The sequence below is a fragment of the Mauremys mutica genome, chromosome 1 (genome assembly GCF_020497125.1).
Source record: "Mauremys mutica isolate MM-2020 ecotype Southern chromosome 1, ASM2049712v1, whole genome shotgun sequence".
In the NCBI taxonomy this organism is placed as follows: Eukaryota; Metazoa; Chordata; order Testudines; family Geoemydidae; genus Mauremys; species Mauremys mutica.
In genome coordinates, this window is record NC_059072.1 from 96659294 (window position 1) to 96687220 (window position 27927).

Here is a 27927-nt window from a genome sequence, read left to right on the forward strand (position 1 = left end):
TTATGATTCACATCAAGATACGTTTCTTTAGACGTTCACTGCAAACTGGTTTCCAAATGAATTTGCCCATCACTGAAGTGGAGATGTTGCTTGGGTGGAAGGAGGCAATTTAACAGCATAGGACAGAATGGGTGGAATAGCCAGTGGAACTGCAGAGGAATTGGGGGTGGAGGCAGAATGTAAATTGCTCATCTGATCTTCGTGGATAAAGTTTAGGCCTCTAAAAGGTCAAAATCAACACCTTAAATGATTTGGGTTCAAGCTACCTGAAGGATTACCTCTCTTGGTGCAATACCACAGCGGCTGTGATCATTTGAGACTCAAGCCTTCTCCTGACACTAATAGAAAGGGCTTATGGCACGGCCTTCTCCATGTCTAGCTGAACTCCGATTTGGTGACTTCATGGGCAAAATCAAAGACTTATCTGTTTCCCCATGCTTGTCCTTGGATGGAGGGATGAGTTGGAAATGGGAGAGATATTGGGGTGGAGTATGTTGTCTGAAGCTTGTGCACATGTTCTGTTTAACATTTTTTTAATTAATGGTGCAATTATAATTATTTTATACTTACAGGAACCTGATCAGTGGAACATGCAACCAGTGTGAACGAATAAATATTGGAATTTGGTCAGATGAGTAACGTTCCTACTTTTCAAACCTTGAAAAGTAGCCAATTTCAAATAACTGGTGTTTTCCCAGGCTTGGTAAATGTATCCAGGAGGGTTTTGTAGATTGAAACTTTAGTTTGAAGTGGGTCCCTCTTTCTCAGGAGGACCTCCCCAATTTTTATTCCCCACAAAACCTGCCTTCTGACTGCTATTTGACCAGGATCTGGCAATTAGCAGACAGGTCACCTAGGAGTACACTGCCACGTGATCAGAAAGGGAACCAGAGCAGGCAGCAGCAGGTGGACAGTAGGGACTGGCAGCTGGGAAGATGGCAGGGACCTGCAGTGGAAAAGGGATGACCAAAGGTTGTCAACACCTCTGTTTTATGTCACACCTGAAAGACAGCATCTTCTGCAAGTGTTTGTTTATAATAAGATGACAATGTGACGTGATATAGCCTGCAACTATGATAGCTGCTAGCCAGGGGAAAGAGAATCCTTTGCATAATGGTTGCTGTAGCAATACTGGTTATGGTGCTGTCTTTATCACCTCACTGAATAAGTCAGATCTGGTGACTAATAATTGGTGTTGCCTTGGTTGTTAGCTATGCTGGGTTGTACGGTTTATATGCTTGCAGTCTTTTAGCTCTGCATAATTAAAAGCCAGTCTGGTGTTATCGTCAGGAATTTAACTTCTTAGTTTTAAAATATACCTGCTTTTCTAATTCACGGTAAAGTTCTCAGCCAGGCACTGAATGGATTCATGATGGGGCAGGCCCTCATGAATGGTGAAAGTCAGCACAGGTCCACTGAAGTCAATTGAGGTGCACCAATTGACAACAGCTGAGGCTCAGGCCTAGGAAATGTGGAGGGGCTTTAGCTCACCAACTATGTCAGAGACATTTTATAAAATTAACAGTACCTCGCTCTTACACAGAGCTTTTCATCCATCGATCTCAAAGTGCTTTATGCAGATAGGTAAGTGTAGTTATATCTAGATGGCATAGACAGGTTAAGAGACTTTCCTAAGGTCACACAATGAATTGGTGTCAAAGCTGGGAAAAGAGCCCCGATCTGCAAACTCCCCATTCTGTGCCTCATTGTGTCAGTTTTCTGAGCGTGCAACCAGTCCCTCCCAAAGCATTAACAGAGCCAGCAAAAGGCACCTCCTTCCTCCCCCAGACCAGATAAGGCACTAACCCCAGGAAATACACAGCAGAGTCATCTTACATTGAGGTTTATTGTTAGTGTATAAATTATACAGACAGGACACCAGGACAACACTGTATTTTCAACAACTGCATTCTGCTGTCTCAAAACATAATTGATCAGAGACATGATTGGGAAAATATGCTATAAAACAGGCTAATAGTGTCATATAAAACAGTCTACAATCTGAGGGGAGCCTCATAACTCCCCAGAAGCAATGGTTGCTGCATCAGCCAGCTGTACAGAACACTGAGTGAACAAAGCACCAGTAAGGCTTTTTCCCCAGGCAGCAGGGAAGCTACCAGACCTGTGCTTTACATCTGGGGCTCTTTGCAGGAACTGTCTGAAGCGGTGCCAGGTCCCAGCAATGCCTGTCACGACCTTTCTGATTCTGCCTCAGCTTTTTGGCCAAGTTCAGTCTGTGGGCTCAGAAATGCTCTCAGCACAGATCAGAAAGAATTCACACGAAGCCTGCAGAGTCCTCTGAATCCATTGGAAAAGTGTTAGTGGCACAGCCAAGATCAGAGTGTCCGGGTAGAGGGCAGGATGGATGGCATTAGGTGTGTTAGTTTGAGGAGGGAGTGGCAGGAAGGCAAGGCCTCGTGTCTCTTCTGTTCACATGGCAAACAAGCCCACAGCAACCGTTGTCACTAGGAAGCTGAGAGCAAGAATCCACCGTACCAGTGGAGTGCTAGGCAACATGTCTGTGTGCTTCATCGATGTCTTTTCACCTTCTTTCACAGGGGCTGGTCCTAAATCAACAGAAATCAAATTTGTAAGAGCAGGAATCAGGCTAGGAAGGGTTTGCTTCTGTTAGTTTTATATCAGTGTCCAAAGATGCACTGATGTTATCTCTGGCACACTAAATTGTGGCCAAAGTGAGCAGTTGCACAGGATAATGGTGGAGGGATACACCAGATGTAACCACACATAGGTGGGCTAGAGAGACAAGATCAGTAGTCAAGTGCCTTCAACCAGTTCAGAGGAGTAGGGTTTGTGATGTAAAGCCTCACATCCCTCCCAGGTGTGTGGTACAGTCTAAAAACCTCACTGCCCTGCAAGTGCACTCAATCCGTTTCCTCCAGGCCAGATGTGCAGGGTAGCCTCCCACTGCTGTAACTTAATGTGTTTTGGTTCCTTTTGCTTTTGGTAAATCTCAAGCTTACCACAATGCCAGGCTCCCGCTGCCTCCTAGGAGCAGCTCAGTGCGCTGTGTAGCGAAAGCTGGGTATTGGTTAAAGCTTTCTTGGTGAAAAGATTTTCCTGGAGCACCTATGATTATTTCATCTCCTCCCTGGCCTTGCTTCCTGGAAAGCCCAGGGTCCAAGCCTTTCAGACAGTCTCCAGCCTTGTTTTCCCCAGCCAGTCTTCATTCCCTGGCTCCAGCCCTACTTCATGGCCCAATCTTGGCTCTGACTCACAAACCAGCCCTTGCTCCCTCCGTACCCTGCCCTAGTCCACTCTCTTCCCTCTGGGGTCTGCATGAGGGCAAACTATACATAGGACTATACAAGGTTTGCTGAAGCAGGGCGCCTCTGTCAGATCTTAGCAGCTCTGCCAGCTGTCAAAAGAGCCTGCATGAGAGTAATGGAGCCTCCCTCTCTTCCTGGCTGACGACGCCCCCGCCTCTCCCCCCGGTTCAATACTCCCACATAGGCCCCTCCAACTCCTAGCAGTTGCAGAATGCAGGTAAGCTCTTAAAAAACATTTTTTAAAAATCCAACCACTTTAGGGTGGGATTTTCAAAAGGCCAACACTGAGCGCTTTTGGAGAGTGCCACGCTCAATCGAAGAGGAAGATAAAATTCCATAATGACAAAAGATGCATTAAAAATGTTTCATGCCATTTCTGTGAAAATTACCCCATGCTTGAATGTGTAGAGAGACCCACACAAAAGGGTGAAATTGAGAGTAATGTTCCTTATGCTGAAATGAAGGTGGCCCAACTGAACACCATATGAAAATGTTGCTTGCTTGTTTCAAAATTCTTAGGTTACAAGGAGAACTCTCAGATAAGTCACTTTCTCCAGAAGAAGTCTGGAAGCAACCTTTGCTATGGAATAGTTACTCTAACCCTGCAATAACAGCATGGTTTGCAATGGCTGGAGAGAGCTCTTTGAACCTCACCAGGTCATTCCTGCAATGGCAGCATCTTGTCAGTAGATGGAGCCATTTCAGCTCTAAAGTTAGACTAGAATTCTGATTGGGAAAGTAGCTGCCCTTGGATACCGCAGCTGCAAGATCTCAAGCCCCAGGGTGATACAAGTAGTTCTGACTTTGCTATATTTCATAGTAAGGAAATGCAGCGGGGACCACACAGTAGCACTATGCCAACACTCAGGAGAAAAAGAATTCTCTTGCTTTCCAGAAATATTCACTGACAACAAGCACGAAAAGTTTCAGTCCAAAAGACAGGAGTTTGGGTAGGTCTTCATGTCAAGGGTCTTATAATGCAAGTGCCTCCTCAGTCAGGACTGTGGCATCAATCATTACCGTGCTACACTGCACCCAATCCTGCAGCCTTCACTCATGCAAGTAGTCTCAGTTGGGCCGAATTCTCCTATTGCTTACACTAGTATATCTCCAGTGAAGCCAATGGAGTTATACTGGTATAAAGCCAGTGAGAGGAACAAGAGAATCAGGCCCATTAATTGTAAACCTTCCTAACAGTTTCCCCATGTGTGAAAGGGGGATGATGATATCACTTTGAGACCTACTGGTGAAAAGCACTGTATAAAAACAGCATATTTTTATTTCTGCAGTGCTCACAAGATCCCACAGGTTTCCATCCTCCTTTGAAGCTCTCAGCAGGAGTTTCTCATGTACACTTCTGCTACACTAGCCAACACTAGTGGAGTGGAAGTAGAGACACTCAAGGACAGCTGGAGCCAACTCCTCTCTCTCACCACTCAGGAAGGAAAGGTAAAGGGAATTAAAAAACAAACAAAGGAAATGCTAAAAATTGGCTTTAGGAAGGTTCTTACCATGCTCATGTGCTCCACTGGTGCTTCTTGTGCGAAGCTCTGGCTTCTGTTGTGCAGGGTGACCGTTCTCATGGGACTGGGACACCAATTTCTGCAGTTCCTCAAACACCTTGAGAGCAAGAAACACACACAATTACCGCATTACCTGGAATGTGGTCTTCTCTCCTCCCTGAGCCCCTTCTTACTCCATAAGAGACTTTGGGAACTAGAGATAGATATCTGGCCCAACCACTAATCCTGTGTGTCTTTCCTTCTCCAGAAAGGAGTCTACCTAAGGGTCTCTCTTGAACTCCTCTATACTCCTTGCTTGTTTAATAGTATGAAGTGTGTGAAATGCTTTCCCAAGGCAGTTCAATAGGAAGCTGTGCCTCAATGCTCATCCTCCAGATCAGAGGGAAAGCAGGGTGTGTGTGTGTGTGTGTTCGTATAGAAGAGAGTTGTAGGGGAGGGAGCAGATATGTGGAAATACTAGGATAAAGAGATGTGGACTGATTCCTGCCCCCAAAATAAACCCTCATGTTCAAACCAGAGCAGCAAAGGAATATCCTGCATTCAAATCCTGGAGAGGATCCAAAGGCAAAAGAAGTTTTCTAGTATCCAGTCTCTTGGGAGGCTCATAAAAGCAATTTTCACATAGGAAAAGTTCAGTACAGCTCTCACTACTCCTGACAGCCCACAGCCTTCCTTCAGCTCATCAGTACAAATGCCACCTTGCCTATGTTGAGATAGCAGATGTACCTTAGGTGGGAGAGGCAGTGGGGAATGCAGGCTAGTTACTCACCTGTATATTCAGCAAGAATGCCTGCTTGGCTTCCTCCAAGACTCTCTTCTTGGTGGCTGGGTCCATCTCGATGGAGTTCATCCGGGAGCGGTACAGCTGCTTGAACTTTGTGGCATTGGACACCCCTTCAAAGGTGAAGAACTCCAGTCCTTCTCCAGTACTGGGTAGGTGGAGAGCTTTCTGGGCAATCTTCTTCAACACCTGCCCGCCAGATAGGTCTCCCAGGTACCGAGTGTAGGCATGGGCCACCAGGAGCTCTGGTTCATGCTGGCCCACGTAGTGGAGCCTATTCACATATTTCTGAGTGGACTCAGGACACGAGATCTCTTCCCTCCACAATGGGCCATAGAAATACTTCAAGTCTTCTTGCAGGGCAGTCTTATGGTGCAGTTCAGCTGGGAAGTAAACGGGGATATAGGCCGGGTGATCCTTGTTACGCTCAATCTCCTCCTCCAGAGCAGAGTAGATGTAGTACAGAGAAGCCATAACCATCTGCAGTAATGGGAAGGAATAAGTCAGCAACAGGGGGTCTTGCCTTCCAGCTTCACATGCACTTCACGTTAATACAACATATCCGCATATATACACTGTATGATTCTATCAGGCTACATCTACACTAGAAACTTCAAAATCCCTGCCGCGGGAGTGCTCCTGCAGCAGCATTTTGAAGTGTGAGTGTGGTCATGTGCGAGTACTGGGAGAGAGCTCTCCCAGCGCTCCTGGTAATCCACCTCCACGAGGGGAATAGCTCCAAGTGCTCGGAGCCCGGCTCCCAGTGCTTGGAGCCTATCCACACTAGTGCTTTAAAGCGCTCAAACCTGCTACGCTCGGGGGGGTGATTTTTCACAACCCCGAGCCAGCAAATTAGAGTGCTATAAAATGTAAGTGTAGACAAGCCCTGAAAAAGGGGACTTTGTGAAAAGATCATTGGGAGGTTGTGTGTTTGTTGGGTCTCTATTGCCATATCACATTTTCTCCTCTTACAAGATGCTTTTTCTAACTGCCAGCCCTTCAAACTGGGGTTTGACAGTTAAACTGGGCTCTTTCCTTCTTGTGCATGATCACCAGAAGATTCTGCTGCTCAAATGCTGCCTTTGTTAACATATGTTCAATCCCATTGTCTTTACAATCAGGGTGCTCAGGGATTACTACGGACAGAATCTGAAGGCAATGTGATACAGATGGCTCAGGCTTGGTTAAAAAATCTGTTGCGGATACAAAAACCAAAAAAGAAACCAGTTCACGCTCCCTGATCTGTGTTGTTTCTACAGGGCTGACTGCAATAGAAAGTAATCATTCCTACATTTGCCACTACAGTCAGCAGCTATTTCTACATAGTCATCTGTATTACAGGGAAGTTAGCAACAGAAATAAAAAGGATTTTAAACATTGACCCCCATTAGCCAAATTCCTGGAGAGGTCTGGTAACAACCTAAGGAAGCTTGGTTACAAAATAGAGGAAAATTGCATGACAAGTTAAGAAAACTTAACTAGAATAGTAGATATTTTCAAAGCTAACTAGAGGCTTTAGTGGAAGTTGTATGGCTAAATCCTCCAGTTGATTTTGAAAATCTCAGCCAGTCAGCATTACCTTTTGGGACCCATAGTCACTTCTGAATCTCCCTGACAACAGATCACTGTCCTCTCATAAACTAGCCTGAATCCCTTGGTCTCAGAAATGACATGTGGGGGAAGGGGGGGTGTTACTGCTACCCCCCTTTGAAGTTCATTGCCTAGCTAATGCCACATCCCCATTTGCAGGAGTTCAGCACTGCAGTTAGTTTCAGAAATTGGTGGATGATTGACTCATACGAGATCAAATTAACAGCTGTGGCATGACAATCCATGTGTCACATCCTCAAGGCCCTCAGGAATTTCTAGCTCACTGGGCTCTCCTATTTTGCCTTATGGCTTTGTTTATTATGTGATTCAGCTGTCGGGAACCCCATTATCTCTCCAGGGTTACACCTAGATATTGTATGATCATAGAAATCACAGAGTTACATGCAACTGGTCCTGCTCGAGCAGAGCAAAAAGGGCTCCACAAGGTAATTAGCATTTATTCATTCAACTGGAACAATGATTAGCTCCTGCATATTTGAGAGAGACACTGTTTGCTCACATCCATGAACTGCATAGTTGTATCCTCAGGTCCAGTGCTAAACCAAAATTATAATTCTAATATTACAGAGGAAGCAACTAGGAACCTTCAGGACCAGAGACTATTCCACAGCCTGGCAGACCTCACTTTTAGGAAATGACTTCCAATATCCAGACTGAATTTTCCTTGTCTCTTTCTCTGTTACTTCCATGCATACCCACTTAGATCATTCTAAATAATTCTTCCCCCTCCTTGGAGATTTCAAACCCTTCATATGCTTGTACACAGTTATATTTCCATCAATCATCATTTGACTATAAACAAACACACAGGCACTGAATTGCTTTAATCTTTCCCTCACAAATCAATTTCTTCAGCCCTTTCATGCAGCTTCAGCAAAGCTAGGCACACCCCCACTAAGTGTAGCTTCACTCCCCACCCAGAAATGCACAGCTCTGCACCACATTCTGCAACAGAAGTTTGCAAGGCATTGAGAGCGCCCTGAAGTTACTTGGGGCTAGACGCTGGCATGAGTGAGTGACACAATGATGCTATGTTGTCATGACCCAAAGATTTTCCCGTTCAGGAGCCCTGACTTGGCTGTTCTAAATTAGACACAGGACGTTCCCTAGAGCCCAGTTTTCCCCTTCCATCCCAGCAGCACATACCTTAAACTCCTGGAGTGACACCTGCCCCCTCTGGAAATTCTTCATAAACTCTGTGCTCTCTGCCTGCTCATGCACCTCTTTGGTGGCTTCCTTCAGGGCTTCTGATAGGTCTCCAGGCATGCTGGGAAAGCAGAGGGGAAAAGACATCAGCGTCAGAAGCATCTCACCACCTCCTCCAAAATGAAAGCTAGCTCTTTCCCAACGAGTGGGGTGGGGAGAAAGCATCCCAGGGTGGTGAGGGTGGGAGTGGGAAAGAGAAGGAGCATCAGCATTCCAAATTCTACAAGGAGAGGGGGAAAGAGATAGAAAGGAGGAAGGGAAAAGGATCCTCCCATTCCCAGTAAAGTAGAGGTGGAGAGCAGCAACCCGAATCCCAACCCAAAGAGTGTGTGTGTGGGGGGGGGGGGGAGAAATGCTATGCCTTTCTATGGTAATTTCCCTTGAATTGTAGCCCCGCTCTCACCTTTCAGAGCTGCGTGTCTTGGAACCTTCCATTTCTCTTCTTTCTTTCCTTCCTTCCTTCTCTTTTTTGCTCTTCTGTTGTCTTCCTCTCACCTTCCCTGCTTTGTCCTCTCTTCTCTCAGGGCTCTGGGAAGCTTCAGAGTTAAGCAGCCTGCCTTCTGCATCCTGCTTTATACTAGGCGCAGATCACGTGAACAGCCAAACAGCTGACCCTGGTGTAAATGTTGCAACATACACACTTTCCCCACTGCCCGCCCTCCCCCCTGGGAGGGAGGAGTCTCCTGACCAGTCTTAACAATGAAGCTCAACAACAGGATGTTGAAAGATTTCTCCTTAGGCTGGGCAGCTTGCCCAGGTTCATTAACCCTTTTTCTGCCCAGCTGGTAGCACTAAGAACTAAGATGCTGCAGTGTGGACGCTTGGGAGGATTCACTAATGCTTAGGGGGGTCACACTGGGAAATTCAGATTAAAGCAGGGTGTGAATTTAAAGTGCAATGTCTAGTCCTGATTAACTCCCTGTGTGGAGACTGATTCCAGAATAAGGGTGACTTTTTCCAAATTAGTTTAATCCATTTTTGGAAGTGGATTAACTAATTCAGAATAAGGCACTCTGATTCCCTGTGTGAATGCTCATAGTCTGGAATAAATCAGGACTAGCTATTCAGAATAACTCCCTGTGTAGACAAGCCCTCAGAGTCCATCTGTACATGTACTTTCTTTCAGATAACATGGAGCTCAGACTTCAAGGAGGAGGGACTGGAAATGATGGTTGGCAGCTTCAAGGGTAGTATGTTCCCACAGTGTAACTGCTTGGTACATGGCACAGAGAAGGTACATGCTAAGGACCCGAACAAGGGTATGTGCAGGAATAAAAATGTGACTGCTTTTGAAGGGGCCATGTTCTGTTGCCCTAATGTAGCCCCAGAGCCGGAGCAGCTCGCTTGCTCTCTCCAGCACGGCCCCGGGGCCAGAGGAGCTCTGTGCACCGCCGCTTATTGTGTGCATTCCTGGACCTGAAGGATGGTGAACTATACCTGGGCTAGAGGAAACTCTGGTGGAGGTCTGCAGAGACCTTCAAGTGCAAACAGTTAATCTAACCTGGGTCTAGGGGCAAAAGAGCAACTGGATTGTCCAGAGACTGGTTTCCTGGCAGTAGTTGGCTGGTACCTGCCCCTCTGCTGTCGTAACTGGTGAACAATTAGGAACTCACAGGGCCAAAATGGAGTTCTCTTCAGGCTTTAGGTGGGTTAGAAGCTCAGCCTGCTAGGGTGGAGCTCGATGTGGAAAATGCATTGATTGGCTTTAATTTTGGCAAACAGAACATTCTCCTTCAACCAGAAAACAGGGCAGGGTACAGTTAAAAATGGGACCAAGGTCCTGATGAGGGCACTGTGGTGTGAGCCTCTCACCCCAGACCTCTGGCCAGGCCTTATAACACTGACTGGGGACCACGCCGATACTGTGATATAGAAGCTGGCTGGCAGGATTTGTTGTTTTCGCCTCAGTCAGACATTTGGAGTTAGGAGGCTGAGCGTTCAGGAAAGATTACACAGCACTTCTGCTGCTGACTCAGCTGGGGTTCCTGCCTTCCCTTTTTCTCTTAAAGCAATGGGAACACTCGAGAACATTTCTGCATCGTCTCTAGTTCCCTTCCTCCCCCACACCTCACGTGTCATGGCATTTGGGGTACTGCTATTCTTCTGCATTTATCCTGCAGGATAAAATAACTGTCTCACATTTGAGTTGTGAAATCATGTTGCATCCTCATGTCATGACTTGACATCATGAGGCCTAAAATATGCTTGTGACATAGGGGTCCTGAAGGGTGACCGCTAATATGTGGGTCAGCACATACGGGATCCTTCTTCAGAGATCCACCTCATGGAGGGTGGAAAGGTGGTGTCCTTAAAGTGACTATTTCTCTCTCATTGTCCTCAGAGACCTGAAAGTTCCACATGACCCTTCAAAGAGTCCTGATAAGAGATGGAGGATGCAAGAAATCAGACCTATAACTCTGGCAGAGGGAGAGCCCCTTCCTTCCACATGCACCCCCACCCCCAGCCTTGTTGCATGCCTATGGATATCTAAAGAGATGATGTACATCAGGATATTTGGGGAACTATCTGAAAATTAAGTCTTTTCCGTGGCAGGACTTGGGCATCACTGATCTCCTCCACTGCTGTTGGGAGAGATTCTGTCACTTCTGCCATGCTGCCAATGTGACATGTTGTGGAAGAGACAGGGGGTTGAGTGTGCCAGTGTGTTGGCACAGATTTGAGAATGGCGCCTCTCTTCCTATTCTGAGTTAAACATCCAAAAAGGTCAGAATCACAGGAGGAAGCAATTCCAATGCCCGGACACTGAAGCTTTAAAAGATACAAACAGGAAATGAGGTGCTCATTCTTTTTTTTAATACCAAGGATTAATTAACCATCAGAGCTATGTAGCAAGAGAAGTAGTGGATTCTCCATCATTTGAAATCTTTAATCAGGATGGAGTCTCTTTCTAAGAGATATGCTTTTGTTCAATTGCGAGTTATTGTTGTTGATACAGGGATCACTTGGTAAAATTCTATGGACTGGTAGAAAGTCAGACTAGATGCTCACAATGATTGTTTTTGAGCTTAAAAATCTATGAATCCTAGTGGATGAGCAAATTACACCAAGAAGTCAGATGGTTTAGCAGTTGATAAAGAATTACTGACCAGTAAATGGGATGGGGAAGGAGAAATTAAGGAGCATTTGGCCATGTATAGAATTGACAGCAGATTCTGCAAGTAGAAGTTATATTGCCAGCTACAGCACATGAAATCACACATTCTAAAAAAAGTTTCACTTCTCTGTGAGATGTGCTGTCCCTGCTGCGGCAGCAGTGAATAATGCCAGAGGCTGGGCTCCGGAGAGAACACATTCCTCAGGAAAAGTTACCACTGCCATGTAAACAGAGAATTAGCTATGTTTGCCAGACTGACACAGCAGAATGCAGCCTGGTGGTAGCCTGTAGTGTAACAGAAAGAAAGCAGTTAATATTCAGTTAAAAAGATTTAATGGAGGTGACAGGAGCTTTATGGAGCCTAAAAGCTTCCCCAGCAAACCAGAAATGTGACTCATCTGGAGACCAGGGTTATAGCAACCCCACACCTTAGCTGGCAATTACCAGAGTGAGAATTTTATTCACTGTGGATTCATGGATGTTTACCAGGGGCAGGATGGCCAAACCTACAATCAATACAGGTAAGGTGCAGATGTAGGCAGTCATTTAACAGTCAAATGTAAAGTCTGAAATCACAGTTCAGAAGTCAGCGTGCATAGTACTGAAAATTCCTGGGACGTGCCCTCCTAGCATGAGGGCTGTGCGGTGACAGGCATGTGCACACAGTATGGCTGAATTCCTATGATGCACATTTCTAAGGTGATGGGTGCACACGCAGTGCAACTGAATTCCTACAGAAGCATACCTCTAGGTGATGGGTGCGCATACAGTATGGATGAATTCTTAAGTTTATTTTTTATATACACACACGTACGTGTAATGGATTCACACAGTACAGAAACTCCATGGACAAATGCTCCAAACAAGATGACAGCACATACTATAGATGAATTCCTAGAACAACTTGCTTCAAGATCACATGGAGAACATAGCACAGATGAACTTCTAAAAGAAACATTCCAAAGGTGACAGAACAACAAGGTCCAGGTGAATTCCCAGGGCTAATGCTCCAAGCCTGACAGAAGTTCACAGTACAGTTAATTGTTCCTAATGTTCCAAGAGCTCAGAGTACTGGCAGATCTGCTGAGCACACACAGAACATGAACATGTGCCAGGGGCTGTGACGAGAGCCGATAAACAGAAAAACTCCCCAGGACATATGCTTTTATCCAATGAGCTCTAGGATATTGGTAGAGCACACAATGGGAGTACAAAGTATCAACAGATGCTGGAGAGAGTTTGATGGGAGCACGTAGTACGGTTAAAGTCCTTAGGGCACATACAGCACTGACAGGCCCCTTGGAGCACATACTGGAATGGGAGTGCCCATTACTGATAAGCTGTGCAGCATGCGCACTGCGCTGATCAACTATCTAGGTTGTGCATTAGTAGTTTTTGGCTGCACATGCCCTCCAGTCCGCTATACCTTCACAAGTACACCTGGCTGGGGGTGGGGGCCGCAGAAGAGAGAGAACACAGAAACTCACATAGTCAACCCACAAAAAAACTAAGGTAATGACCCAATTCCACAGCGCAAAGCCTTAGCATTTAACTGTGTTGTCCCTTTGAATCAACAAGGCTACTCAGGTGTCTTAAGTGAAAGATGTGCATAAGTGTTTGTAGGACTGGGGCCTAAGCATGAACAGCAGCATTTGAAAACCTCATACACAAACCGGTAAATCTGTCTGGTGTGTTGTGTATCTTTCTCAGATTAAGGGATCCAGCAGGAATTAGAAATCAAGTTCCACTTTACCAAAGCTCCCATTTTCTTCCAGCTCAGAGGATCTTTCACTCATCTGCCCTTGCCCCTGAAGCAGTAATTAGGGGTTCCCTGGATTTAAGGCTTAGACGTATTTCCAGATAATTCTGAGGTCTGATTGTTTCCAAAATTGGAGTGGAGCCAACTGCAGCAGCTGCAATCTCAGGCCGGAGAACAGGAAACTGCTTGATTAATACACAGCCTCGCATGGGCCTCTGACCTGCCATGACTTAGCAAAAAAAGCCCCTGGACTGAAACTTGACACAGCAATCTGGAGAGGCAAACAAACACTACAGTGACTCAGCAAAATGAGGAGCCAAGCACATGATTTGAGGCCCTTGAAAGGTTAGTCAGCATAATCCAGACAACTTGTCTCCTGTGCTGCGTGCATTTTCGGAGTTTGCTGTTCTGTGGTCGGAGTTCACAAAACAGATGGATTTTCTGACTGATGCACAGCTCCCAAGTTACCAGCAGTTCAGGGGGAAGACCAGCTAAATAAAATACTATTTTGTTCACCTTCACAAGTGGCAGAAGATCGTGAAAAGAGGCAAATCAGAAATTTCCTCCCCACCAAAAGAGCACCACATAAAGTCTAAACAAGTTTTTAGAAGAAACATTTAAAAACAAATCTGTCACCACCTGCCTTCCCTACCCTCTTGACCAGGGGTTCTCAACCTTTTTCTTTCTGAGTCACCCCCATCCCAACATCCTATTAAAACTCTATGGTCCACCTGTGTCACAACAGCTGTAAGTCTGCATATAAAAGCCAGGTCCAGTGTTAAGGGGTAGCAAGCAGGGCACTTGCCCCATGCCACAGGCACCCCCCATGAAGCTACACTACTTAGGGCAGAAACCCACCACTTGGGGCTGAAGCCGAAGCCTAAGCCCCAGTGAGTCTAATGCTGGTAGGGTGACCAGATGCCCCGATTTTATAGGGACAGTCCTGACTTTGGGGTCTTTTTCTTTTATAGGTCCTATTACCTCCCACCCCATCTCGATTTTTCACATTTGCTGTCTGGTCACCCTAAATTCTGCCCCTGCTTGATGGACCTCCTGAAATCTGCTCGCAGCCCCCAAGGGGGCCCCAGACCTTCTATTCCTGGCTCTATTACTGCCCTGCTGGGTGACTTGACAAATCACTTCATTGCTCCCCGTGCCTCAGTTTCCCCATCTGAGAAATGAGAATGATACCACCCTTGTTTGTAAAGCACTTTGAGATTCATGGTAGAGAAGCACACGGGATTATTATTACTGGGTTCAGTGCTGTATAAATGCATAGTAAATGCAGTCTGTGCCCTTGAGGCAAAGGAAGTCTTATTTTAGACATGGGAACTGAGGCACAACAAGATTAAGTGACTTGCCTAAGGCCACTGAGGAAGTGTGTGGTAGAGGCCAGAAATTTTATTTTACTTGTGTATTAAAAATATTTGCCCATGGGCAAGCAGACAGGAGTCATTTTGCCAGGCTGAGTTCATATCTGTAAAGTGCTTTGTTGATTAAATACTAATAACTAATTAATATTACTACAGACTAGAAAGGCAGAAAGCCATCAAGAACATACTATATTATTCAGTGATCAGCCAGAGGAAGATCTCAGAGATCTTTGAATTTGCCCCAGCTTCCCCCAAAAGACTTACTAGAGTGTCTCACTGTTAAACAGAGTTTAAGGCCTAAAAATTCCAGGGACAGCAGCGCTTAGATACTGCACTTATTGGTGCTACAGATAAATCTAAGATACAGTTGCCTCCATTCTCTGGATGGCAAAACTCTCTCACCATGTTCTCCAGCATCACACAATGATCACTGTCTACTATACTCTCAACAACTCCCACACTAGCATCAACTTCCTGGACACCACAAATCAGCTTCAACAATGGAACCCTACAGACAACCATATATTAGAAACCCACAGATCACCACACCTACCTTTATGGATCCCATAACCACCCCCAACACACCAAGAAATCAGTTATCTACAGCCAGACACTTACATACCATAGAACAGGCTTTGAGGAGAAAGTCCAGGATATATACCTTAATAAAAACTACCTTCAAACAAGGACATTCTGCCAGAGAAGTAGATTGCATCATAGAATGGGCCACCCAATTACCCTGAGAGAACCTGCTTCAATACAGAAATAAAATCCCCTGTGACCAAACACCCTTGGTTGTCAGATACTACCCTACACTGGAACCCACACAGGGTATCAAACAACTACAACCCATACTCGATGGGGACCCCATTCTGAAACGACAGCCCCATAACCCCCACTTCTAGCCTTCAAACACCCCTCCAACCTTTTGAAGCTCATAATCAGAAGCAAGCTCCCCACAAACCAAGACACACCAACTCAAACCAGCACCAGAACAATACATGCAATACCTGCCACTGCTACAATGACCAACACCCACCACAACACACCTTTCAAGATCCATGGATTCTACACATGCCTATCACAACATGTGGTGTACCTCAGCCAGTGCATCAAATGCCCCAGGAACAAATGTGGGTGATGAAAATTACTGAACTTTCAAATGAACTCATGCAGAAAAATGATAAGACAAAACCATCCTATCACTTGTGGGTAAACACTTTCCACAAAACCATCTCTATATCTCACCAGCAGTCCTCATCCTCGAAGGAAACCTGCACAACACTTTCAAAAGATGAGCCCGGGAGTGTAAATTTATAACTCTGCTAGACACTAAAAATCATGGACTGAACAAACAGTGGATTTATAGCTTATTACAATAATCTGTAATCTACTAACCCCCCTTTTTGTCCTATGACTGCAGAGGTATTAACGGGCCACTATCTTAAATGGTCCCTTATGACGTGTGCTAACTACGTATGCTAAACTATCTGTTCTGCCTTGCACTTTGCTGTGATGCTGGGAGTACCTTTCCTGCCCCAAAGAAGAGCTCTGTGTGGCTCAAAAGTGTGTCTCTCTCACCATCAGAAATTGGCCCAAAAAAAGATAGTACCTCACCCATCTTGTCTCTCTAAATTGAAGGGAGTTCAGAGAAATGTACCAATGCTAATTGGGGACTGGAGGGAGTGACTCAGGTGGAAAGAATAATAGACATAAATATAACTAGTTCAGCTGAGCAATGACTAAGGGGAGGGCATGACAATAGCTTATAATTACTTGATGGTTGTTAATTCCAATTATTTAAATTCTTATTTGGGGTGGTGGATAGACTACAAACAATAGGAGAAGATTAAGAAAAGGAAAATTGAGACCAATAGGGGGAAAAAAATCCTGGGCATTGAGTGTGTCAGTGAGGCTGTGGAATAGTTTCCAAAGGAAAACCCTCTTGCTTGGGACTTGTAAAGCTAGTCTAGATCAAGCACTAGAAAATGCTCTGTAGGGAACGGCCCTGCACTAGCAAGGGATGGACTGACTAATCTAACAAGGGGTTCCATTATGATACTACTGGAATAGCAAGAGTGCAGTGTAAGCTGTGAATAGTTGACTCCTCTCCCTGGACCCTCATCAGTGCAAGACCCAGCACAGTTCTATACCAGTTGGAGCTGAGGCAGAGGTCTTGGAAAGACAGCGCTACCAGGGTATGTGTGCTCACAAACGTGAAGTAAAGGTGACAGGTGGTTCTAGAAGCAAAAGCAGTCCTTGGAATCGGAGCCTCAAGAATGTGAGAGCTGGAGCTGCTACTCTTAGAAGGCCCTGGCTTTATTTACTTGGACTGGGATTGTCACAGGGGCCTAAGGGATGTTCAAATCCTGTTGAATTGAGATAGCACTTTACTCCCCTTGTTCCCTTATACATAAAGGCTGGGAGTTTCAGAGTGCCTCTCTTAAAGTCTAGCTCAGGTTCTCAAACTGGGGGTTGGGACCCCTCAGGGGGTCAGGAGGTTATTACATGGGGGGGTCACGAGCTGTCAGCCTCTACCCCAAACCCCACTTTGCCTCCAGCATTTATAATGGTGTTAAATATATATCTATATCTATAAATATAGAAGTGTTTAATTTATAGGGGGGGTCACATTCAGAGGCTTGCGATGTGAAAGCGGTCACCAGTACAAAAGTTTGAGAACCACTGCTCTAGCTGCCTCACAATCTTTACAAACTTGACCTGAAGAAGAGCTCTGTGCTGCTCGAAAGTTTGTTTCTGTCACCAGCAGAAGTTGGTCCAATAACAGATATTACCTCCCCCACCTTGTCTCTCCAGTCTCCTGGGATTGACACGTCTACAGCACTCCCACAAGTTTTTACAAACACAGATAGATATTCCATGTGGATAGTATCCAAGAAAAGGAGCTCACCCCAACACACTGCCAAACAGTATCCTCCCCCTCAAGTCACCTCATACCCCAATCAAAGCTTCCCTGCTGGGATAGCCTGGGAAAACAAACAGGTCTTGGAGATGCAAATCTGGGTTCTTTCAGATCAAGGCTGGGAAATGAGTTGCAGAGTCAAAGATCATTCCCTGGGACAGCCCTGCCATCAGAAGGTTATCTACCAGTAAAAGCAGCAAAGAGTTCTGTGGCACTTTATACACTAACAGATGTATTGGAGCATGAGCTTTCGGGGGTGAATACTCACTTCGTCAGATGCATGTCTCTAACTTGCATCTACCAGTGTCTCCATACCAAACCCCAAGCCTAAAACTGGATTGACTTTGGTCTCAGAAATTTTAAGAGACTCTTAATATAGCCAGAATTGCTTCCCAACACTTCTCTCAATAAATTTCCCTCTTCCCCTTCCTGAAAAAAGAAAAAAAAAAAAGGGGGAGAAGAGAGTCAAGATGGGCAGCTGCACCAATCAACATATGTCAAGAGAGATTTTACTCTTAGCACCTTGCCCTCTCCCAATCTCCAATAATAGGCCAGCTGTGAGAAGTCATCACAACTTACCCCAATGTCTGTACCACCCCCCCAAATCTCCATGCTGGACAAAATTCTAGTTGGAATAAGGGCAAAAAGCATGGAGCATGACCACCTACTCTTAAAAGTGGGGCTTTCATAATCTCAAAAAGATGTCCAAAAACCAGCACCATGAATATCCAATGTCTGGTGGGTGTGGAGAGCTCAAGGGTAGAATCTCTAACTTGCATTTACAACTAAGAGAAATCTCTGTATCTGAAATACCACCCGATTCTGTGCCTACTGGAAAGAACCAAAGGCAGAGCGAGGTAATGCACCCCTTGCTATTGAACAGGCCTGATGGATCCCTACACAAAAGCAGGAGCTCTACCCTCAAAGAAAGAATTTCTTTAGCTGTGACTAGCATTAACATGAACTTCCAGACCTTTAGATACTAACAGCCTGATTTTCAAAGGTGCTGAACACCAGCAGCTCCTGTTGATTTCCATGGGCTTTGTGAGGGCTCAGCACTTCTAAAAAGCAGGCCATAATGAGCTGGACTGTCAAGCAGAGACAGAAGGAACTTTAAGAGCTGGAGAGACACGGAAAGAGCAACCCTTCAGAAATGCAGCAGAAGAGGGATTACTCCCAAAGACACCAGTGTAGGAAGAACTTTTTGACCGAAATAAACAGATCTTCTCCCTCTCTTTTCTGGCTCTGTGACTCTGAATAACCTAGGAGTCAGAAAAAGGAAGTGAATCCAATCAGATGCTCGCAGAGAGAAGCAGAATCAGAAGTTGCCTCCTGTTTACAAGATTGTGTAAAGCAAAGGACAGATGGTAAAGAGGAAGTGCTGGGATGGGAATGCAGGGCCCCTTGCTCCCTACCCCTGATTTCCTAAGTCAGAGCAGTATAATACCCAGGTGTCTAATGGACAGGCTATGGTGCAAGGATTTTTTTTTGAAGTACCCTCAAAGTCCAAAGGTCCTTTGTAGTATCTTCAAAGTCTTCCTCCTACCAACCTCCACTCAAAAGCAATGTCTACAGATGTCAGCCCGTGGTCTGTGGAGACTCCCTCATGAGGCTGCTACTATTCTAGGCAGATCATTCCAACCTGACATGGCACAGATTAGCTTTTCCTCACAATATTTCAGCCATCATTGGTGAAGCTTCAGCAGGGGGATACATGGCTAAGCAACAAGTGCTCTTTCCCAGTAGCTCAGACCAGTCACTTAACCCAGAATTCTATTTCAGCGGACAGTCTAGAGCGGTGATTCAGGCATCTGCTGAATGAACAACCTACAACCAAAAAGGGACCAACTTGGAAAAGGTGAAAAAAAACAACAAAAACCAAAGACATGCAGGTTATCAAAACTCAACTGGGATTTAGGCTGAGGCATATCCCCTTTTCATAGGTTACCCAAATGATTGCAATCGTAGTCTTACCTTTTTCAATCCAAAGAGACCAAATACTTCACCTGCACAGTGTTTGGTCAGAAGCTAGTGCCTCCTGCGAAAGGTGGTCATGATAGAATTTTTGTCTTGTTCTTTTATCAGGAATAGCGAGGGCCTATTGGAATTTATTTTTGGTGGAAGGAGTTATGTTGATCATCCAATCCTCCATCCATTCCTGCAATCTGTGAAGCACTTAGTAGATGGGCCTGTCTTTCCTCCCAGTTACAATACGGGCTTCCAACCCCCATTTTTTGGCTAGAGTACCCCCTTGTGGTCAATTGGCCTGTGTGCTCCTTGAATCTTCTTGCCCCAAGCCTCAGTGCAGTTACAATCCTCTCCCATTTTTGGTATATTTTCCTCACTCTTCCTTTTCGGTGTCTTTTCTCCCTTCCTGTTATAATTTTGGCTTTCCCTCTCTGCCTCTCCCCTACAATTTTCCCATTCTGCCTTCCTCCTTTTACAGCTAGGCCACTGTAGTTCATATGATCTATGCACACAGCTCACCGATATCCCTCATTTTAATTCGAAAGTCCCCTACACTCCACACTCCACACAGATTTGGTGCTCCCATCACTTATTTGAGGAAGTTATTTACATCAGAAATAAACCATCCTGGAGCTAAGGCTATGGATAGCATCATTGACATTAAAGGAACTGAAACCATAGCAGCTTCTGTTTCCTTCAGGAGTAATATTGTAAATAACCCAGTGCAGAAATTCACTACAAGTACTGAGACACACCTGCCCCCTAGAGGCTTGGTAGTGTGCAGGTCTGCTTGGAGCAAGTCAGAGCAATAGACCCTTTGGGCTGTAGCCCTCAGTGGATTCAGAAGAAAGATAAAGGGTTGCTTTACTAGGGCTCCCAGAAACCAGGTAGGTACCCTAGGCACAACTGCTTTAAAGTTGCTTACAAAAGGGAATAAGACATCACACACAGCAGGTGCCCCCCATAGCTCCTAGGGTCAGTCAAGTCCAGGGCTATGAAAATAAGGCTCCTCACATAGAGTGCCAGGGATTCTTGCCCCAGGCCACCCATTTGACAGCACTCATGGACTGGCTAGCAAATCCCTTGGCCAGAGTCCAGTCCTTTTGTCCAGCACCTGTTAGTCTCCTTCAGGCCCATCCACACAGCTCCTTGTTTGCAGACAGCTCCCAGTTACTGTCATGACTAGTGCTAATAAGGTTGCCAGGCATCTGGTTTTTGACTGGAACGCCCAGTCAAAAAGGGACCCTGGCGGCTCTTAACAGCCTGGTTGGCGATGACCAAAGTCTGGTTGGCAGTGCTGCAGGTCTAAGGCAGGACAGGTAGGGACTAGCCTCCCTCCTGGGCCAGGTACCCTCTGACCTCTGGTTTGGGGGCAGTAGCAGCTGTTAGGGTTGCCAGGTATTCAGTTTTCAACCAGAACTTCCAGTCGAAAAGGGAAACTGGCAGCATATGGTCAGCACAGCTGACTGGACGCTAGAAGTCCAGTTACCTGCACTAACCAGCTTCTGCCACCAGGGGGTGGGAGGAGGAGCAGCTGCTGCTGCTGCAGCCGCCTGGGGGAGCTGTTCTGCTTAGCAGCTGCTTCTTTTCCTGCCCCCCAGCCTGATGGAGAGAACTTGGAGGTACCAGTGCCATCTTGGGGGGGTTGGGGGAGAGTGTCACCTGTCTGCCCCACCTACCCTGATTTCCCCAGCCCCTCACTCCAAGGACCCCTCCCACCCTCTGTGCCCAAATTTCCCCACTCCAGCCCCTTGCTCCAGGGACCCCCCCCCGCACTCTGCTGTGCCCTGATTTCCTCACACCAGCCCCTCGCTCTGGGGACTGCCCCCTGCCATGTCCTGCTGTGCCCTGATTGGGCAAGAAGGCGGGCTTTGTGTCAGCTCCTCCCATCCCAGCTCTGCAGGTGACATGCGAGTCCCGGGGGATGGGGGAAATGAGTGAGCAACAGGTGGAGAGGGGGAGAAAAAACAGGTGGGGCAGAGGGCAGGGCCTCAGAGGAAAAAGTGGGGGAAGGGGTGTTCGGTTTTCAGGGATTAGAAAGTTGGCAACCCTAGCAGCTGGTGACTTTTTAAGCTGGACGAGCACAAGTCCGTGGGGCGGGATGTGCTGCATCTGATGGTACTAAAGGAGTTGGCGGATGTGATTGCAGAGCCATTGGCCATTATCTTTGAAAACTCATGGCGATCAGGGAAGGTCCCAGATGACTGGAAAAAGGCTAATGTAGATCCCATCGTTACAAAAGGGAAGGAGGAGGATCTGGGGAACTACAGGCCAGTCAGCCGCACCTCAGTCCCTGGAAAAATCATGGAGCAGGTCCTCAAGGAATCAATTCTGAAGCACTTAGAGGAGAGGAAAGTGATCAGGAACAGTCAGCATGGATTCACCAAGGGCAAGTCATGCCTGACTAACCTAATTGCCTTCTATGATGAGATAACTGGCTCTGTGGATGAGGGGAAAGCAGTGGATGTGTTATTCCTTGACTTTAGCAAAGTTTTTGCTACGGTCTCCCACAATATTATTGCTGGCAAGTTAAAGAAGTATGGGCTGGATGAATGGACTATAAGGTGGACAGAAAGCTGGCTAGGTCGTCGGGCTTAACAGGTAGTGATCAATGGCTCCATGTCTAGTTGGCAGCCGGTATCAAATGGAGTGCCCCAAGGGTCGGTCCTGGGGCCGGTTTTGTTCAATATCTTCATTAATGATCTGGAGGATGGCGTGGACTGCACCCTCAGCAAGTTTGTAGATGAGACTAAACTGGGAGGAGTGGTAGATATGCTGGAGGGTAGGGATAGGATACAGAGGGACCTAGAGAAATTAGAGGATTGAGCCAAAAGAAATCTGATGAGGTTCAACAAGGACAAGTGCAGAGTCCTGCACTTAGAACAGAAGAATCCCATGCAGTGCTACAGACTAGGGACCAAATGGCTAGGCAACAGTTCTGCAGAAAAGGACCTAGGGGTTACAGTGGACGAGAAGCTGGATACGAGTCAACAGTGTGCCCTTGTTGCCAAGAAGGCTAATGGCATTTTGGGCTGTATAAGTAGGGGCATTGCCAGCAGAACGAGGGATGTGATCATTCCCCTCTATTCAACATTGAGGAGGCCTCATCTGGAGTACTGTGTCCAGTTTTGGACCCCACACTACAAGAAGGATGTGGAAAAATTGGAAAGAGTCCAGCGGAGGGCAACAAAAATGATTAGGGGGCTGAAGCACATGACTTATGAGGAGAGGCCGAGGGAACTGGGATTGTTTAGTCTGCAGAAGAGAAGAATGAGGGGGGATTTGATAGCTGCTTTCAACTACCTGAAAGGGGGTTCCAAAGAGGATGGCTCTAGACTGTTCTCAGTGGTAGCAGATAACAGAACAAGGACTAATGGTCTCAAGTTGCAGTGGAGGTGGTTTAGGTTGGATATTAGGAAAAACTTTCACTAGGACGGTGGTGAAACACTGGAATGAGTTACCTAGGGAGGTGGTGGAATCTCCTTCCTTAGAGGTTTTTAAGGCCTGGCTTGACAAAGCCCTGGCTGGGATGATTTAGTTGGGGATTGGTCCTGCTTTGAGCAGGGGGTTGGACTAGATGACCCCCTGAGGTCCCTTCCAACCCTGATAGTCTATGATTTTTGGAAGGTGAGGCACATATCACACAGTCTCACAAGTTCCAATATAGGTCCTCCTCCTTGCAGTCCTGGCTCAGGGTCTCTGCTCTGCTAGGCCAGGATGACTGCAGCCTCTTGTGCAATTTATGCCCTGGTGCCTTGGGCCCCTCAGATGTGCAGGGAGCACCCTGCAGCCCTGCTGTCAGAACTGGCCTTAACTGCTGCAGTTCTGCCCCAGCTTCACCAAGCCATTGTTACCACAGCAACACCCTCATAAGCTGACTCCAGGGTGTGGTAAGTTGCCATGGTAACAAGTCAGCTTCCTGAGGCACTATTCCCTGTATCCTGATTTGAGCTTGCACACACACAAATGTAGCTTTGGGGAATTAGCTTCTGAATTCTTTGGTTAGGCTGGGCCTCACTTGCTTAGGCTGATGTGCCATCGCTGTTGGAAAGTGGAATTATGGCGCCTGGCTGGATGTTGCCCTGTGCCCAATGAGGAGCCAGGAGGTTAATTACAGTATGTGTGTCCCATGTTCTGGGCCTTTGTCACACATTGTGTCCCACACTCGTGCCTTGGCAGGTGGAGAGGTACATCTCCATTTCCCTTGGCTGGTGGTAATATACAGCTTTTCTTCTAGCCTTGTTGCCTGTTACCATAGCAAGGCAGCCACCTGTGCTTCCGGGAGCAGCACCATGTAGCACCTGCTGCAGGATACGAGGTTGAGAGCAGGGGATTCCCAGGTACTGGAAAAAGGTTTGTTGGCTGGATACTCTCCCAGAAAAGACTCTGTCCACTGGCACACTCTGCAGGTTGGCAATGGGTACTACAGAAATAAAAATTCTCTTCTCTTCTGCCTTGTACTGTCACTTGGATCTTATCTGGTTAATAGCAATGAAGCTCCCCAGCGAATAAATGGATATAGTCAGTGGAAGCAAGTAAAATATGAAAAATGAACAATTCTGCTAATGTAGTTTATCCTTCTAACTTAATACAATTTTTACTAAATCAACAAGCAGCATGGTTTGCTCCCACAGAGGTTAATACCTTGGGTCAACAAGGTCATAGGTTAAATCCAAGACTATTGAAAACACAAGGTAAATTCCCATTCAAATGACACATGGCACAAACTTGCAATGTGAATAGTCTAGAAGGAATTCAAGTTCAGTTGTTAATTTATACAAGTTGAACTTTAACTCTTGGGTGAATTCTGCTCAACTGTGCATGTGCAGAATTTATGTCCCCTGCAGATTTCTTTGCTTTTCTGCAGAAAAATGACTCTGAAAGGGCAGCCACAAGAGCTGTCAAATGACCCTTCCCAACAGTATGTTTTGGGTGCCCAGGGCAGCTTGCAGAAAGGTAAATCACTGTGGGGCAGGAAGCAGGGCTGGGAAAAACCCTGCTGATGGCTCCTACCCTGCACCAGGCTCAGCAGCTAGTCCGGGCAGGGGAGGATGGGACTTCCCCTAAACAGCATCCGGGGCTGGGTCAGACCCACCCCCAGAATTCCCCCTTCCCCCCGGTTCCTGCACCTCAGCTGCAGGGGGAGGGATCCCTGTACAGGGAGCTGCTCCCCCATCTGCCCAACCTCCATGCATCCAGACCCCCTCATACCCAGACCCTCCCGCCACGCCTCACCCTGCACCTGGACCACCCTGACGAGCCACCTGCACACAGATCTCCACCCAGCCAAGCCCCACTTCCCTAGCATCTAAACCCCCTGCTGAGCCTCCCACCTCCAGACCCCCATGCCAAGCTCTATCCCCTCTACACATAGACCCCCTCCTGCTGAGCCCCAACCACCTTCACCTGGACCCCCATGGAGAGTCCCATTACCATCGCACCCAGAACCCCCCAACAAGCCTCTGTGCATCCAGATCCCCTCTTCACCCAGATCCCCCACTGAGCTGCCTGCACCCAGATTGCCCCAAAGAACCTTCTCAACCCACACCTGGATCACCCCACATTAAGTCCCTCCGCACTTGGATCCTGCCTTGCTGAGCCTGCCTGCCCACACCTAATACACCTGGCATGGAGGAGCAGGGCCCTGGGGTGTTTCACAGTCCTTGCACTGTGTCAGGATTGGATGCAGCCTTACCACTGAGTCCATGTCCTGGCTGTGTGGGGGGAGCTGCACAGTGATTTCCCACTTCTGTGCAGCCAGTGACCTATGCTCCCCAATGCCATGCTCAAGCCTCCACATTTATTTGTCAAATAAAATTTATAGACTTTTGCAGAATTTTAAAATAGTGTGTGCAGAATTTTAATTTTTTTGGCGCAGAATGCCCTCAGGAGTAAAGCTGGATGTTATACAATATATAAGCCAACAAGGTGTAAAAGAGCTCACCAGTAATATGTCAGCCTTTTACAAGGCATCAAGTATTTAACACAGGATACTGCCTTGGAGGAAATCAGAACTGATTTTAATTTCACATCAGAAAACAATGTCCCTTATTTTTCCAAAGTGAGCATGTTGCAGAGAAGTATACCCCATCCCCCTTTGGGGTGGGGAGAAGGGCATTATAGCCCCACAGCTGAGTGTGACCACCCTTACTCTCAGGGCAGTACTCTCAGGAGCCAGAGTCAATACAGCTGCCCTCCCGCACAGGACTGTGCAGCCTAGTGGCCAGATTCAATACAGCTGCCCTCCCGCACAGGACTGTGCAGCCTAGTGGCCAGATTCAATACAGCTGCCTTCCCTCACAGGGCTGGGTGTCCCAATGGCTAGTGGGGGATGGGCCACCACATGGGGTGTGGTGGGCAGAGTAGGGGAACCAGGCTTTCCCTACTCCACCAGGTCCCTGTCCAGGGCCCTATCAGCAGTGAGTGTACTTACCACCAGATCAGCAGGGATCCAACCAAAACATGCTGATTTAGTTCCTGGTCCTACAACTGGATCAAGGGCTAGTCCCTCTGGGCTACTTCCTACCCTGTCTTCTGGCAGCATGGTCTCTGCTTCTCCAGGGTCTCCAGCCTGTGAAGCTCCAGACAGTTCTGACATCTCCTGGGTGTCCACAGGTAGGTGAATGTCTATCCAGATCTCAGCAGGCTTGGCCTTTGCAGACTTGGGCTCCAGCAGCCCCCAGGCAGGAGAGAGCAAGCAAGCAAGCCTGCCTGCAGCATGCATGGATTCCCCCCTCTTTAGTGGTAGTCAGCCCTCACTGAGCTGGGTTGCTCCCTTTTATACTGTCTGTCACCCAGTTAGAGCATGCCCAACAGGGGCATGGGGGCGTGGCTTCCTCTGCCCAAAGTATGGGATTAACCTCTCCTTGTTTAGTGCAGGACAAGCACACCCCATCACAAAGCACTTGTAGGAAAATATTTGGATGGCAAATCACCTGAACGTCATATTGAACTGAGATAGGAGCATGCATGGAAAGGGTTACCTTTGAATACATTCTCAAGACTACAGTGCAGTCACTGGGGAATTAGGATGCATTTTAGTTAAGAGTCCTTAAAATCCAAAGAGTTTTAGGCTTTTTTTCATCCTCAGATACAAAATGGCCCTCATTTTTCATGCTTCTAGGAGTGTTATATTTGATATTTTAACAGCCACACACATACAAATGAGAGTAAAATTCTTGTGAACATAATGCAGAATAGTATGTGCTTTATAGCGTAACTCTCTACAGACATAGGCCAAATTCAGATCTGGTGTAAATATGTTATGGCCATTTACAGCCTGGCTAAATAGTGCCCAGACAGCACAATTTGGTCAAAAGATCAGTGTAAGTAAATTCTATAGTAGTCACCCTAGGACTCTGTGTAAGAGTTTATGGTAGGAGTGTAACACATGGAATATAGTAAAATTTTGTACTCAGTTTTCATAAGGTTGCACAGCTTGGTATCCAGGTCTTTGGCAACTAAAACCCTGAAAGATTTTCAGACTGATTTTAGACAGCATGTTTTGAGCACAGTAGCTTGCTGCTAACCTGACCTCTAGTGGTCACCATGTTTTACAAAATAATCAAGTTACTTGGGGAAAAAAAAGCAAAAAATAAAAATAAAAAAAGAAAGCTCAATATTAGAAAATGCAAGTGTATGGTTTATTTTTAATTAATTTAAATGTGGTCTAATTTTGTCTTTTTTATAGCCATAATGTTGAAATCATGCATTTTAAGTTGTTTTATGGGTAACTTCACAATTTTGGGGAGGAATCTGAAAAAAAACCCAGACCTTGTACAGTTCCATCTGAATTCAGAGGTATTTCTGGATCAGCGGAGTAAAGCAACATTTCACACTAGCCTAGGAGCATTTTCTCTGTCTACCTTTTACTTTGGTGAACACAACGATACTTATACAAGTTATTCAGCACTGTGGGGGAAAAAAAACCCCAAAACACATGATAAAATCTACTACCCATTCATTCTTTAAGTCACAAATTAAACCAACATTGATCTGCACTGGTGGTTTAATTTTTGAGCCTAAACAGAACACTGTTTAGACCAGAGGTGGGCAAACTACGGTCCACGGGCCACATCCGGCCTGCGGGACCGTCCTGCCCAGCCCCCGAGCTCCTGGCCCAGGAGGCTAGCTCCTGGCCCCTCCCCTGCTGTCTGCCCTCCCTCGCAGCCTCAGTTCGCTCGCTCTGCCGCCGGCGCAATGCTTTGGGCTGCGGGGCTGTGAACTCCTGGGGCAGTGCAACTGCAGAGCCCGGCCTGACCCAGTGCTCTGTGCTGCACGGTGCCGTCGTCGTGGTGGCCCAGCTCCAGCTGGGTGGCGTGGCTGTAGCACCGCCAGCCACCGGTGCTCCAGGCAGCGCGGTAAGGGGGCATGGAGCAGGG

General features: G+C 46.7%; 1 protein-coding gene and 1 long non-coding RNA gene across 2 annotated transcripts; one reads left to right on the plus strand and one right to left on the minus strand.

The window, feature by feature from the left end:
• Window positions 1-1827: 1827 nt before the first annotated feature.
• On the minus strand, window positions 1828-26098 carry HMOX1 (heme oxygenase 1). The gene is made up of 6 exons (XM_044986609.1): window positions 25980-26098; window positions 8812-9022; window positions 8349-8469; window positions 5580-6071; window positions 4799-4907; window positions 1828-2567 (listed from the first exon to the last, which is right to left on the minus strand). Exons 2-6 carry the CDS (start codon window positions 8841-8843, stop codon window positions 2431-2433), a joined length of 891 nt encoding a protein of 296 aa, XP_044842544.1. The 5' UTR covers window positions 8844-9022; window positions 25980-26098; the 3' UTR covers window positions 1828-2430.
• On the plus strand, window positions 2461-17122 carry LOC123348916. The gene is made up of 3 exons (XR_006573283.1): window positions 2461-4736; window positions 9535-9642; window positions 10750-17122. It is a non-coding gene; the product is annotated as an uncharacterized LOC123348916 (long non-coding RNA).
• Window positions 26099-27927: the final 1829 nt, after the last annotated feature.